General features: G+C 42.9%; 1 protein-coding gene across 3 annotated transcripts; it reads right to left on the reverse strand.

Moving 5' to 3' along the window:
- Positions 1-482: 482 nt before the first annotated feature.
- Positions 483-14,634, reverse strand: klf3 (Kruppel like factor 3 (basic)). 3 transcript variants are annotated; one of them, XM_085276938.1, is made up of 6 exons: positions 14,276-14,634; positions 6,761-6,821; positions 5,830-6,322; positions 4,999-5,134; positions 2,831-2,997; positions 483-2,735 (listed from the first exon to the last, which is right to left on the reverse strand). In XM_085276938.1, exons 2-6 carry the CDS (start codon positions 6,800-6,802, stop codon positions 2,554-2,556), a joined length of 1,020 nt encoding a protein of 339 aa, XP_085133064.1. In that variant the 5' UTR covers positions 6,803-6,821; positions 14,276-14,634; the 3' UTR covers positions 483-2,553. The 3 variants fall into 3 exon arrangements, with proteins under 3 accessions (XP_085133064.1, XP_085133065.1, XP_085133063.1); XM_085276939.1 differs by having other exon boundaries at positions 6,756-6,821; XM_085276937.1 differs by lacking the exon at positions 14,276-14,634 and having other exon boundaries at positions 6,761-6,838.
- Between the last annotated feature and the right edge of the window lie 1,232 nt (positions 14,635-15,866).

Below are 15,866 nucleotides of genomic sequence, written 5' to 3' on the forward strand. Positions count from 1 at the left end.
TAATTAGAGTCATTTGTATATTAGTTATATTTTATAACTTTGTAATATAATGTATAATTTTTAAGATTAAATATTTAGTTATTGTTCTTACCATCTTGGAGAAACTGTGACTGATTCCCTGAGGAAATTATGTAAAGTTTTCCGACTGATACCGCCACAGGTATGTCTTCTGGACCTCCTGCCTTTCCACTTTTCATCGCTGCCCACACTTCCCGATTTGTTATAATTTCTCCATTTATTCTCCTCCCTCAGATGTTCTTCATTCAGCAGCTCCTCAAAGTACTGGTTTCCCAGCACACTCTTCACTTACCCTTAATCAGTCTACATCCTTTCCAGCTCAAAATCTCTGCCTAGCCAATTAATAAAAGTCCTTTTCTCCTTCTGTAGTATCCACAGACATGCACACACACTTTTCTCTTCTAAAATAAGCTAATTCACTAGCAAACAGGTGAACAAAAAACAGAATCACAAACAACGATACATGCTTCAAATATTGCAATAACTTTATTAAGTGGTATGAATATTTTGTTTAAAAATGCTAAATTGCAGAAAGACCATACGTTCACAGTTTGATGAGTTCCCTTTGAATTGCCAACGGTAAGATTTAATTAGAAAAAAAAAAAGACAGGGTTTATCATAAACACTAGAAATATGTAATAGAGTATCAAAATCATGCTTAATAAAAACCATTAATTGCCCGTTCAGTCTAATAATGAATTATAAAATATAGATATTAATATGACAATTGTATTTGCAAAGATACAAAAAGGAAAAAAAAAAACCAAACAAAAAAAAAAGAAAAAAAAGCACAAACTGCAAAAGGCATCGAGGAGCAAATGCAGATCAGTTGAGCTGCTACATTCGGGGTGTGTGAACGTGTACATGCGAATAAATGGCGGGGTTACACCTTCTTGTATACATGACTAGAAAATGACAAAAAAAAACAAAAAAAAAAAACAAGACAACTGCTGAACTGGACACCTTCCAATTAAACCCAAAAGCAAATGTGTGATAGAAAAAAAGAAAAAGAAAAAACACACAACAGAAAAAAACCAACCTGATGTGATTTAAAATGTCTGGCTTTGGGAATGTTAAATAATGTACTCATACATACTATTTATACATATATATATATATATATTTATAAAATATATATAAAGTGCACATTGGAGATGTACAAAGGCGCCATTTAAAAAAGATAAAGAGAGAAAGTGTATTGCTCTCCACCTGTGGAAAATTGTGCTCTAAAAACCTTTATGGCACTTTTAAAAGGAAAGAAAAAAAAAAGGTTTGGCAGCAGAATATCTGCTACAACAATAATCCCTGATTTGACTTTTAGGGGAATGATAAAGTATTAATTGTGTACAAGTTAATTTTCTTTTAAAACAAATGCATGTGTAGAGTGGGCTGGAATATAACTCAACTGCTCCTGAATATAAAAATTTAAAAAAAAAAAAAAAAAATTTTGTAATTTCCCTGCCTTGCATTTTGCATTTTCTCCCCACCCCGTATCAAAGTGTGACACAATAATAAAAGCTACCTCGGTGTCACGTCACAAACCGAAACACAGTTCATAGATACAAACTCAACATAAGAAATCGGTAAAGACACAATTTCATTGCTTCTACCCTTAAACTGACCGGGTGGTGCCTTTTTCCTCACCGACACATTAATGCCCCTGTGCAGCAACTTTCACATTTCTGAATGAAAACATAAAAACACTTCACTGACTGAAACTGCCCACTAGACTGTTAAAACCCACGAGTACACGAAACCAAGGCTGAGTTGCTTTTAATAAGAGAGTGTATGTACAAGAGAAAGCGAGCGTTAGCAACCTGTCATCACTTCATGATCTGAGCTTGCAGAGGCAGATGAGGTGTGTGGTGTGTTTGTTTGTTTTTTAATTATAGCAGATCCCGAAGGAGGAAGTTGGCACGAGTGTTTTAAAAAGAAAAAGAAAAGCTGAAGTATCTATGACACAATGCACAGTAGGCGTGATAGGATACATTCTGGAACGTTTCACATTGTATTGGCGTAGCGAGCAAAAAAAATATGTATTTGTAAGTGTGTGTCCAAGTCCCAAACATTTACTTGAATGCATGTGAAACAAAAAGCTTTAAAGCTGGAGATCATGTTGCGCTGAGAAGCTTGTGAGCATGCCATGTGGCTTGCACAGACTGAACTGCTGTTTTGGTTGTGTAGCCACAAGAGGGCGCTGCTCTCAGGCCAGCTGAGGAGCTGCAAGCAAAAAGAAAAAAAAAAAAAAAAAAAAAAAAAGTGTCTGGCCCTTCCACAGCTGATCAGAGGTTTGGTTCAGCTACCATATTTCTATAAAAATGAGCTGGTCTTAAATGTGTGAGCTGGCAACCAGCTTTTTTTTCCCTCTCTTTGGCTTAATGAGGTGAAAGGGTTTAAACATTAACCCTGAGGAAACATTTCCTCACTCCCTGTCGCAGTCCAGGTAAGGCCAGCAATTTCATTTTAAAGTCAAAGTGGTGTAGTCCAACACTGAACCCAGCACAGAGTTGCATTCAAGTTGCACGGCAGAGGGTTTCACACTAGGAGGTGTCGTTTCTTGTGTAAAGCCAGGTGGTCAGAGCGGGAGAAGCTGCGGTCACAGTCGGGACAGTGGAACGGTTTGACTCCCGTGTGCTTGCGGTAGTGTCTCGTCAGCTCGTCTGAACGGGCGAACTTCCACGTGCAGCCTTCCCAGCTGCACCTGTAGGGTTTCTCCCCTGCAAAGAGAGGAAATTACACGAGGTTTGTTAGAAGATGTCAAAAAGTTTGAGGCTTCTGGAAAAGCACGGCTGGTATATGAATGAAGGCTCACCTGTGTGTGTCCTGCGGTGTGCTTTGAGGTGGGAGCTCTTGGTGTACACTTTGTCGCAGCCGCTGAAGTCACAGCGGTGAATCCTCCGTTTTTTCAGTGTGTCAGGTGAATCAGCAGGGAAAGGGTGCCTTGTGCCTGAGTGGACTATTACTGATGGGTTGTTACCCCTAAAAGAAACACACAAAGGGTAGAAAAAGATTTTAAACGCTGGTGCTTTGTCCATCTTTGTCTAATGTTGCCAGCAGAGGGAGCAAAAGTCCTCTCTTATGACACTGAAACCCACAGTTTAACTTGGCTTCAATGCAATAACAACTTCTGCCAGGCAGGAAGCTGAAAAACCCGCCTTTTCCAGTCAGCCACACCTTTGCCTTGCCCTGTCAACCTCTGTCAATCAATGTTTATAAATTTATCCTTGACCAACTCCAGGAGACTGAAAACTGTCAAACAGCAGGTGAATCTGCAACACTGTTCCCAGTCAGAGCACATCAAGTCCTGTTTCTTTGTGTGTGCAAACAAACGCACAAAATGTACCAGTTTTACAGTTACAAGAGAGGAGTTGTCTTTCATCACTGTGTGTGTGTGTGTGTGTGTGTGTGTGTGTGTCAGTCAGTTGAGAGCAGGTGTTGAGTGCTGAAACATGATTCCACACAGATCAATTCTGCATAAAGGAATGTGCAGAAAATCCCCTAACACACACACACACACACACACACACACACACACACACACACACACACACACACACACACACACAGCAGCGTATAGTAACTGTACGTACATATTGTTTATGAGGATGTGTGTGTGCTTTATTGACAAGATGTGATGACACACAAAGACGCACCCTCTTTTTTTCCCTTTAGGGTCCAATTATTTCATGTTTGGCACGATGACAAGAGCAGCCTGTAAAGGGAACCGCCCTAACAGCCAAAGTAAAAAAAACGAGGTGTACTTCACAGCACACACACAAACACTGACATACACTAGCTGCCAGCAAGGGCTGACTATTACATGTGCATCCAACTTGCAATTATTTCTTCTGAGGAAAAACTTATTTTGCAGAGGGGAGGGGACCGGAAGAGGAAGGTAAGAAAGATGTTGGACAATGAACACAAAGCTTAATAAATCAATCATAATAACAGTAATAATAATAATAATAATAATAATAATAATAATGAGGGAGAATGAGGGGAGGAGGAAGCAGAAGAGGAAGAAATAACCCAAACAAAAACAGTAGGAAGAGGAATGAAGGTGGTAACAGGACCCAGATGGCTGGCATGAACTTGTGACGTCTTAGATAAGGAAAGAAAGAAAAGAGCTTCTAATGTGAGGCGTGGCTATTGGGCCTGATGGAAAATAAAAGGATAAATATTCTTCTGTACTTCCCCAGTGGCCGAAACTCTGTTAGTGAGACAAAAGAATAGAACAGACAATAACAAATAGCCAGTGCTCTTCACAGAAGCAAGAATCTAAAGACAAAATAAATAAATAAATTAAATTATGGCTCCACAAACATGAAGGAAATAGAACTGTGTCCAGACTCAGGCTGGAGACAGATCATTTTCTAATGTGTTATCAAGGTGATGATAAAATACATTTGGAAACCACGTTTGTTTTATGACTTGGAAATGGAGCCAAATTTTAACAGTTATGTTCCATCAGAGTGAGATAAGCTCTAAATCTTCGGATATAACCAGTAAGTTCACGCAGTTCGGTCAGTGTTTTTCTTTTTTTCCCCCCCTAATCACACAAGGCTCTTACTGGCTGCCCGCTAATAAGAACCGCACCGCCCTGATCCTGGGACTGCCCCAGAAACTGACATGGCTCAAACTACAGTGACATGCAAAGAACAGTCATATCTTATGACAGGACTCTCTAATAACAAGACTGTAGGTTGTATTCCGTTGCATATGTAATGATCTCGACAACATGCTTTTGTTTTAAACACGCAGAACAAAAGTTCAGATTAGGGAGCAGAGAATAAGACCTTCGGCAGCAGGGAGTGAGTCAAAAACGCTAGTGAAACAGGGGTGTGGAGTCAGGGGACGTGAAGTGTGTGGCCACCACCACCAGCGTGTGGGTTTTTACATGGAAAACAGAAGGAGCTGTGACAACTCGCTGACCACTGAGTCCACACAAAACTCGCTACAGAGTGTCGTCGTGTTACTTACTCGTACTCGTGTGGCATCGCTCTGACTGATGACTTCTCGTGACTGCTGGGGTCATGAGCGGGTTCAGTCTCGATTTTGATTGGCTTGTGCAGGTCGTGGGTATCACTTCGCGGCTCCAGAGGCTTCGTTGGGTGAACTGGGTAGGGATGAAACAATGTGTGAGCTGACAGTATGATCAGGTCTAAATCACATTCATAATTAATATGTTAACATAAATAAATAAATCAGGCATCTAAGGTCCCCAGAGGATAAATCCTATCAGTGTGGCTTTTTACTTAAAGTTTCTTCTAGCACCATCACGAGGTCAAGTTTAGACTGAAACCTTTCTTCTCAGCCTTTTGGACCAGTCAGGTTTAAACACTTCCACTATATTTTTTGTGTTTTTGCTACTTAAGAAGTCCTTCTAGAAAAGGCCACGGCAAACAAACTGGTATGTTGTGTGTCTGTCTCTGTGACAGATCAAAGACTTCTGCGGATCACAGTGGGAAATAGCTGATTTACCCCCCCTTCCAAAAAAAAGAAAAGGAAAAAAAAAAAAAAGTGCTATTCTAAGAACAGAGGGAATGAAAAACATTTCCTCATTATCACTGATAATTTTTTCCATTCTCTCTGCAAAAATCGTTTACTGATAATTTATCAGTAAACGATTTTTGCAAATTTAACAAGAAAATGCCACAAAAGTGATGTGATTTAAATGCAGTAACAACATGAAATGGATACATTTCACGATGACTCCTGCACTGATGTGTTTTTAATGTGATTCTCTAATGACTTCTTGTTTTGTTTTTAGCTTCATGTACAGTTGCAACACAAACACTGAACTGCTCTCACCTATCTTGGGCTCCCAGATCCTGAAATGGTCATCGTCGCTGCTGGCAGGTGAGTTCATCATTATTGGCTGGTTCAGCAAATGTGGTGGGTAATAGGGGAGAATGGGCAGAGGCAGTACGATCTGAGAAACCATGATCTGTGACTTTGGGATGACCCCGGGGCCCCCCGGAGACACAATGGTGGGACATGGAAGGGAGGAAGTGGGCGGCGGGAGAGCGTGGGAGGGCGAGGAGCGCAACTGAGTGTGTGGGGGCGAGTTGCGGGAAGAGGTGCGGCTCGCCGAGCTGTAAGGCGAGGCAGGGGAGCTGCGAGGGGACGCCGGGGTCGACGCAGAGGAGCAGGGAGGGGACTTGGAAGATGAGTGCTTGTTGACAGACAGGTCCACGGGCTCCATCTGGGTGTGTGTCAGCCCGGTCGGGGTGTGAGAGTGGGACAGGGGGTGCATTCTGTAGAAGTGCGGCGGATGGGGGAAGATCACTCCAGGATAGAACGACTGTGAAAGAGAGGATGTAGAGAGAAGAGGAAGCAGTAAAAGGGGGACAAAAGAGCAGAGGGTTAAAAATTTCCATTCTGCTTTGAATGGCAGGGAAAACATGTTTTTGCCACACAAACAATTACAGCCAGCCAAAAAATTTAAACGCTGCTCTGTTTGGGAGCAGATAACTGTTTTGTCTCAGAATACAGTGTGTGTGCTCATTAGCCCACTGCCTGGCAGTGTGCGTAGCTATTGTTTGCAAATGTCCACTGTACAGGAAGAGCTGGAATGTGGGAACCAGTCTGTCTAGACACGTATAGGTGCGTGTGTAGTGTGTGTGTAGGGGTTGCTGTTTGGTATCAAAAACATGATCAGGCATGATAATGCGCGTACACGCACACGCACGCACACGCATGCGCGCGCACACACGCACACACACACACACACACACCTTACCGGCTGAATGTCTGTCTTCGGAGGGTAATCATACATCAGCATGGCTGCACACGCCAGACTCCTGCAGAATACACACATAGCACCAAAAATCAATATACAGGGAAGACATTTACACTAAGCTCACACTCTTGATAATAATTTACTTTATGCACCAATGCAACATTGTAGAAACACTTAAAACTTATTCAAACATTTGTCACCTCTCTACTTAAAGTACTGAAAGCAAAAGGACACATCCTTCAGATAATGCACCTCTATCACACTCCCCTGTGTGAGTATAAGTGACCCCCCAAAAAAAGAAAAACACAAAAACAAAACAAAAACGGTAGAGAACCTAAATCTGAGGTCATAATTAATGGTCAGAATAAAGTAGAAGAATAATTCTGTCAAATTTTTCTTTTAGTTTAAAATTTTAAATATAGCCATGTGCAAACAGTCTCAACATGAATGCTAACGAGCAACTGCAGCTGCAGACTTTGCTTTGTCTGCTGCCTGACTGACAAAACTCCAACCACTGCAGCTTGTCCTCCTCTACAGGAGGGTGGACCATGCTGCACCACGGGCTTAAAGTCCATCTGCCAGGCACTTGGCCAGCAAGCCCAAGTCTGGCATTAAGGTGGAGTGTTTTCTGACTTTCGCACTTTGTCATGCCCCTCACCCAGGACCAATTTGCCTTGGGAGACCCTACCAGGGGCATGCTGCTTGGGGCAGAGCGGCTCTGACCACAAGATTCGTCTTGTGGTCAGAGCGCCTGAAAACGGATAAGCAGATACCCTTAGTTACATATAGCCCCAACGTCCACCTTGTTCATGTATCTTCTTCTTATGGCAAGACACTGCCACACCAAAACACACATTTTGTGACGTAATGAAAAATAAATCACATTAAGTAGAGGGAATGATGTGACAGGGTCTGTATTTAAGTAAAGGAGACCGCGAGGGCACGATCAACGTTGGTTCAGCCCCAGACATTTTTTTCTGTCAAACTTGACACATCATCTCCTCTTTTTTCACCACTCAGTCATGGTTTCAAACAGGTACTCTGCGTTTGACAGATAGCGCTGCCGATGTCAATCAAAAACACTCGACATTCAGACTTGTGAATTAAAGGGACTGGGTTTTTTTTTTTTAACGAGAATGCAACCGGTTGCAGGTGTGATGCAGCTAGAAACTGCCCCGTATCTGAGAAATGGGACACACACACACACACACACACACACACACGAGTATTTTGGATCAAAAGCGTGTGAGGTTTCAAAGGTGTTTCCAGTTACCTTGGCTTTGAATGGCCAGGTGCAGCTGGGATGACTCTGCTTGTGCTACATGAGGGTGTTTATTAGCTTCTTTGTGTGCTTGTGTGTGTGTGCGCGCGTCTGCTGGTGCATTAAGGCAACATGAACTGTCAAAGAATGTACCCTGAGGCAGTCTCCGTGTGTGTGACCTGATTAAAGTCCACAGTCTGAAGACAAGTTAGCCTTTAATTATTAACAAATGGGCAAGAACAAGTCATTACACCCTAGTGCACACATATAGGAATGCGCGCGCGCGCGCGCGCGCGCGCACACACACACACACACACACACACACACACACACACACACACACCCCCAGATGGGGAGCAGACCAATGGTGAAGCAGGATGCTCACTAGCTGGCTCAGGAAGGGTGTGAACATGACGACTGAAGCCTCACCCTTTGCCCGGCTCCAAAGAAACAAAGAGCCTACCGTCAGGTGGGAACTGGGTGTGTTTTGAGGGCGTGTTTTCTAATCCGGGTTTGTACTGTACTGTAGTTCAACTTGAGGTCAAGCAGTTGTTCTATTGTCATTGTAAATCACACATTAAGGTGACAATGAGACCAAGTATGAAACACAAACAGATTCTGAATTCGGAAAAAAGGAAGAAAAACAAAATCACTGACAAAAACCCCCAAAAGAAGAACAGATTAAGGAAAAGAAAGCAGCAAATACCTGCTGTGTATAAAAGAAGCAGAAGGTCTGCCAGAAACAAACACACACAATAAACAAAATCCCATCTGGGAACAAGGTGTCACTGATGAAAAACATTAGAAACCGCGACTAGAAAATGTTCTGGTCCCAAACGTCACAAACATGCACGACAATGTCCCAAAGTCCAAGATGACATTTTAAAATAGTTATTGTCTCATGCCACGTCCACATCACCACAATATTAAGCAAACCTTATTTTCCTTGTTTTTATTTTTCCTTTATACTTACTGTAGATTTGTAATTCTATACCAGTTAAGTTGTCAGTTATATCCTGTTATATACAAACTACATAGATGTACTTAGTGGAAGAAGCTCCTTTCAGCTGCTTGTTAAGCAGTTGCCACAGCAGATGGATCTGCATGTTTGATTTGGCACAGGTTTTACACCGGATGCCGTTCCTGACGTAACCCTCCTATTTATCCGAGCTCTGGACTGACACTCGCGTGCGTGAGGCTGAGTTCGTGTCTCCTCCGGATCTTGAGCAGACGATCACAGAGCCAGGTTTCAGTGAGTAGCGTCACTATCAGTACCTCACCAAATGTGTAAGGTCACCAAAGTCTAATCGGTTCATCCCTGAGTACAAGTCTATGTTTGTGCCAAATGTGACAAAATCTCCTTCAGGTGTTCTTCGGATATCATCGGGGGCCACGGTACCCTCAATCTTTGCCAATTCTAATCAGTAAATCCTTGAATCCAAGTGAACATTTGAGCCAAATTTGGAGAAATTCCCTCAAGGCGCTCAAGAGATATTTAATTTATGAGAATGGATCGGAAAACTGGAAAATGTTATGCTGTCACTAGTGCAAGGCAGGCACGAGTAACTCAGAGGCTCCTTTAGGCTCTGTCATACAGGAAGTGTTAATTATCTTCTGACTTCAGGGCTGGGCAGGTGTGGGCTGTGTACGCCTGTAAGTGAGAACATGTATATTCACAAACAAAGTGTTCAGAGCCTCACTTATCTGGCTTCATCTCTCACTGAACAACATATGCATCGCTCAGTGCATGTTAAATTCTTTGAAAGAATGCGTGCAGTGACAGGAACATGCTGCTCTCAGAGTTCACCTGTCATACATAGTCTTGCATTTCCCCTTTTATTAACACTTTTGCACGACAGACGCGAAAACGAGTTCTTGGCAGCTGGTTAGTTGGCCACAGGTACGAGTAAACGCAGGGGAGAATTTGGCCGATGGCGTCAGAGCCCGGTGTCGTGCAGCAGGGACGGCAAATAATTCACATTATTTGCTTTAATCCAAAGACAGGCGTGTGCCTAGTGGTTGGGTTTTACCACACAGGAAAATGAACAGAAAGGAGTCATCAGATAACGTGTGACAGCAGGATGGCAAGCAAAGGAGGGAGAAACTTTCCCTCTGGGTGTCTCATGAAAGAATAAGCACAATGAGTCGCACAAATGTAACAATCACAGGAAAGAAATTTCACTCAGCCGTGCAGCATCTTCCTCAGTGGCCACAAGGCCTCAGCAGATTAGAGATAAACTGCAGCTGGAGCAGCATTTCTGATAACTGAATTAACCGTTTAAGAAGTTCCCACAGGAATCCCCCCCAAAAAAACCAAAAACATATTCCATGAAAATGTGAAGAGTTCTTTCTTATAAGACATTAACCTGAATATCTTTGGTTTAATTAATTTGGATATTTTCCTATTACTTGTTTCTACGCAGCATCAGGCTGATTGCATTTGTCATAGCTCTCACTAGACTGTGCTCTTATTTTCTATGAAATTGAACTGACATACTCGAGGACAGGAATTAGTCAGCACTCTTTTCCTTTATTGCCTTTCCAGGTAAAAACAGACAAACAAACCAAACTCCTGCATCATCACGATAAATAAGTCGCCCTACTTGGGCTAGGTTTTTTTTCTGCTACTGGGTTTGAGTTTGTGCATGTCCGCAAATATTGTCCTTCTAGGTCAGTGGAACTACTGTGTATTCAGCCCCAACCCACTCTGCAACCACCTTCTACACCCCTCTATTGTGTCTCCACCCCTGGACTCTTCTCCACTCGCTCCCCAGCAATCGCTCATGTCTTTACTACTGTATTTATCTGAACCGCACACCACCCCACACTCTTATTCTCTCCCCCTCTGTGAATGTTATAAAAAAACATGACTGAAGGGGAAAATATTGTGGCTTGGACTCCTTGCCCCCGCCCCCCCCACACACACACGTTTCTGCTAGCTCAACAGAATACACACACTAAATCACTAAAAGGACTAAATTATTACAGACACGCACACATACTGGAACACACGCAGACAAAAGCTGGCCGGCACACACAAAGTCTCTCTCTAATGGCAACAGGCTGGAGATGATGAGATCACCAGAGAGACCAAAAACCTCCAGACAACATCTTTGTCCAAGAACATGCCACAATACACTCACACACACATTTTCAGCCTAGCGTCTTCTAGCCTCTTTACCCCCTCTTCACTTAAGTCATTCTCACCTTGTGACAGTCCTGTAATGCTTCATGTCGTGATATCAGTCGACTCAAGGAGAACCTCACATACAAACTCACTACCTATTCACACTCTTCAGGAAAGGCGCCCATTAGTCTTAATTTAACATCCTAATTGCATGACTCATCCAGGTACTCATCCAATATTATGCCAACATTTAACTTTTCCCTTTCCTGACCTCTCCCTAAAGTACTCTCACTTCTTCTGTTGCCCCTCACTCATTCCAATTTATTCCCCCTTTCAAGCTCTCACTCCCAAGTGTAGCCCCTTGCTCCCTGCTTTCAACCCTTACCTCACTTCCTGCTCATGACTCCCCTAATAACCCAGCACATGCTCCAATTTTGACTCCTCTCGCTTTAAGGCCCTTGCTTACCCCCAACCTCCCCCCCCATTCCTCTTATTTTGGCTTCCCATTCCCTCATCCGAGCCACGCAGCCCACTTCTCGTATTTTTATGCCCCCAAAGACACACACACACACACACACACACACACACACACACACACACACGTAGTCCCCCTGAGCTCCTCTCAACTACACTATGAGGCTGCAGGCCTCGGGGGGGGGGGGGGGGGGGGGGGGGGGCAGAGGGGGCCATCAGCAGGGGAGAGGAAACAGGATCCATCATCTCAGAAACACACATTTAAAGACACACCAGACTCATCTGGTCGCGAGGCTCAAACACTGACAGAGACACACACGCGCACCTCAAGTCGAACTTGACGGGGTGCGCGAGAGAGTGCGCAGCGTTTTGAGGCTTTCCAGACAACTGAGGACAGAGGGAAGGAGAGAACAAGAGAAGAGGGAGAGAAGCGGAAGCCCTTAGAGTTTAGTCTGACTGTTATTATTTCCACACTGCGTGATGGGTCGGGGGGTGTACAGAGGAGAAGGAGGTGGAGGAGGAGGAAGAGGAGAGCGAAGCCAAAAGGGGGGTGCTGCTGCAGGGGGCCTGCGGTTTCCTGTTTGACTCCACACGCACATATTACACCTCCCTAGTCTGAGAGAAGAGAGGTGGGGTGGGGGTCTGGAAGGAGAGAAAGGGCAAAGAAAACAGCCGCTCTGACCAAACTATGTCAAAATGGAAGTGGAAAGAACAGGACAGAGAGAGAAATGGGGAAGAAAATGAAGTGGGTTTCAACCAAAATATGACAAAACTTCAATGAACCTCAAACATGGGGGGGTGGGGGGCAGTAAAGAAGGAGCTACACAGTCACAGTGGCTCAATCCAGTGGTTTGAACACACAAGTGTTCGGTGTGTGTTTAAGCATCCGTGTCCTGTCACTCTGCAAACTTGTGCAACTAGTCACAGCTTTTCACGTTTATGGCCGCCTGTGGAGCAGCGTGTCCTTATTTCCTCAACTTCTCATGGAGAATCACCAACTACTCAACATCCACCCGTTTAATGTTTAGCCCTAATGTTCCCTAGCACATGCCCTTTGAGCAGAGTGTGCGCGCGTGCATATGTGCGTGCGTGTGTACACACAGTCTTGCGCATTTTGTTCCACCAGATAACATCAGCATGTTGATTCAGGAAAAAAGGCGTAGGGATGGGTGGAGTATTTGGGGCGTGTGTGCGTGTTTGTGCTGCACTAATGCCAGACAAATAAACAGGTAATACACAAACGGAACAGCGACTCATCCGTGTTTTTCTGCTCAACAGTGAAACAAAAGTACAAACTTCAGGCAACAGGGAGGGGAGAGATGTCGCCCTCATTCCACCCATCCACCCCCCACATCTCTCTCCCTCTCTCCTCCCGTCTTTCTCTCTCTCTCTCCAGGCTCTAAACAGGATAAGGGCTTCATATGCCAAGTGGAATGCGTGACGCAAGCCTCAGCCTTGAAACAAAGCACAGGAAACGGGGAGAGACAGAGAAACACAGAGGGAGAGTACAGGGAGAGATGTGTATTGTAAAGAATGCAGTGACACAACAGGACTGAAACAACATCTCAGGTGTGACAGTTTGGGAAAAAACAAACAAGCAGATGCCCTCTCCTTCACCCACACACACCTGTCACATATTTTCCCATCTGTAACTGAACTCAGCACAGACACACAGCAAAATCTGAGGCTCGTCTTTCAAATCACTGCTCTATTCTGCATCAACGTCAGCCTCTACAGTTTCACAATCTGACCTATGAATAAATGAGTCATGTGCGCAATAAACAACAATAAATATGATAGTCCTTATGATTCATTTCACTTGATGAGCCCAGCAAACACCCATTTCTCAAAATGTTGCCGTTTTCCTTATATGGAAATATTTCTTCCCCCCAACTCACATATTTAAAAAAAAAAAAAAAAAAAAAAAAAAAAAAAAAGTGAATCCATTTTTAAATAATCTAAAATGTACTTCTCAAAACTTACTAAAATGTAACAGAATAAAAAAAATGTAGTAATTAGTAGATAAAAAGGATCCCCAAGTAATAACTTTACTATAATCTACATTTATACAACAAAGAAATAACGCATTGTGTTATTTGATGACGGGGGGGGAGAGACACATACACAAATAAACCCACATTTATGTTAATTAACAACAGCCTTAGTTTTTAAAAGGCTCTGAAAGCCCAAAATAGCATCGTCTCCCCGTGACTTGTAACAGCCTAAAGTCGGGTTACATAAGTTACCGCCAGTGTTGAGCTCATTAATCATTAATCAATAAATTAAGAAGAACAACGTTCACCACTGTCAGTGTTATAGGAAGATAAATTAAGCAAACATGCTGATTTGAAGGCACGGAACAGAAAACAGCTGTGAGTAATTAACTAATTAATTAATCAAACCTCAAATTACGCACGAGCCGTCTGTTCTCATTAAAACCCCGACCCGCAAATTTAATTTATGGACTACTTCTCCCTGCTGTAATCTATTAGGAATAATAGTCTACATCAATCCCACTACCACATCCAGCTTTTATTAAAAGACCACGTTGCAATTACTGACTTCCGATAGGAAAATTAGACCGTGCCGGGGTCAGCCTGTGAGGCAGCCCGGCGGACACAATGCTGTCAAGAAGTCACCGAGTCAGACTTACCTCTCAGATGGGGTATACGGTCTTTTCCTGCAAGGAGAGACGGTAGTTTCGCGGCTGCCTTGCTGAAAGGCACAGGTTCCCTTCCCAGGGAGAAACTCAATTAGACTCTCCGCTGAAAAGGTGACGCAGGCGACGCTCGGTCCTCCGCTGTGTCACTGACATCAAGGAAAAAAACAACAACAAGACGATTCTGTGATCGATGGCTCCGTAAAACTTCCCCAAGTTACGAAACTCCTCTGTGTATGTGTGTCTCACTGTGGCAGAGCATTTGTGTGAGTCCGCTTTTGTCGTTCACAAACCGCTGCTGTCACATGACCCGCCGTCTGTTCTCCGTGGGGTCTGGCCGCTGGGCGGGACCGGGGCGGGGTGGTCCAGATTATCTATGTGTGTTTCTCTCTCTCTGTGTGTAATGCTAATTTCAAGTTTTAAACGCAAACAAACAACAATGTGATATGATTATGACGCTCCTACTACAACCTGAATGTATCTGGATAATTTTATATAAGACTGAATAGCGTATTTTTCAGAAATGGACAGAATAGAAACAAGTGAAAGAAACAGCCTATTAAGATCTTAATAGGCAAAACTGTACTTTGAAAGAACATATTTTTATTTATAATTAAAAGTACAAAAATATCAAAATCCTTAAAGTATGAAACTTAATTGTAAACTGAAAGACTTGTTCCAGCTATCAGTTAAATATTATTTTTCTTAATATATAAAGCTTTTCCACTATTACAAGTTTCATTTCATTATATTTTCATGATCTAATTTTATTTTATTTTATTACTAATTTAGGTTCTTACCATCTCTGAGCATTTGTCCTGTATTAGCTTTGTGCTTTTATTTTGTAGGGGATGCGAAAAGCAGAAGACCTGAGACTGCACCCTAAACTAACCGCACAAACAAAAACTGCAAAGCCCAATTTGATGTTGTCACAACTTTGCTCTGTTGTTGCAAAACACCCCACCACAATAGAGTTTCCTCAGTGTTGCAGCATGTTGTATTTAACTAATTGATGTAGGGATGCATGATGTGATATCGATATCACTTATCGATTCTCATTGAGTTATCATTGGTTTTTTTAAGGTCACCACCATTGCTAAGTAGCAATAAAGAAATTACATTCATGTGAATTAATTTTATGCTGTGGGTCAAATGTTTGTGCATGTTTGTTGTGATCAGTGTTGGAGTCTTACTCAAAAAATAATTATTAAGCATATTACACAGAACACTCTTCTTAAAAAATAATGCAGTAGCTACTTAATGACTTAATTTTCAAAGATGAAAACCAGCACAAAAAAGCGATTGTCACAGTGATTCTGCTTTAGAAACGTGAACAGGTAAAAAGTGAGACTGCAGCCTGACTGCTTATCTGCTTGTTACCCGTTGAAGTTCAGGGTCTGGCTGCTGGGGTCAGCATTCACTCAGCTTTCCCTCTGGGTTCTTGGCTAGCTTAGCATTAGCATGCTATCTGTGCAGATGCTTGCAAAAAACAAAGTTGTGTTAGCAGCATAATGCGGTTGTTTCTGTCCTGGATGCAGTTTTCCACTTTACCATTTATCTCGTCCTTTTGTGCAATAATAATAAA

This window comes from Mchenga conophoros, linkage group LG6, assembly GCF_057382185.1.
Source record: "Mchenga conophoros isolate Kocher_MC1m ecotype Shallow Benthic linkage group LG6, M_conophoros_male_GT1.1, whole genome shotgun sequence".
NCBI lineage: Eukaryota > Metazoa > Chordata > Actinopteri > Cichliformes > Cichlidae > Mchenga > Mchenga conophoros.

What these genes read in the sequence shown, in the direction of transcription:
- klf3 (XM_085276937.1), bottom strand. Translation starts at nt 6,838, where the DNA reads ATGTGTGTATTCTGCAGGAGTCTGGCGTGTGCAGCCATGCTGATGTAT. An exon ending in CGAAGACAGACATTCAGCCG is followed by an intron (nt 6,323 to 6,760) that starts GTAAGGTGTGTG and finishes TCTCTTTCACAG; the next exon opens with TCGTTCTATCCTGGAGTGAT. An exon ending in GCGATGCCACACGAGTACGA is followed by an intron (nt 2,998 to 4,998) that starts GTAAGTAACACG and finishes TGTTTCTTTTAG; the next exon opens with GGGTAACAACCCATCAGTAA.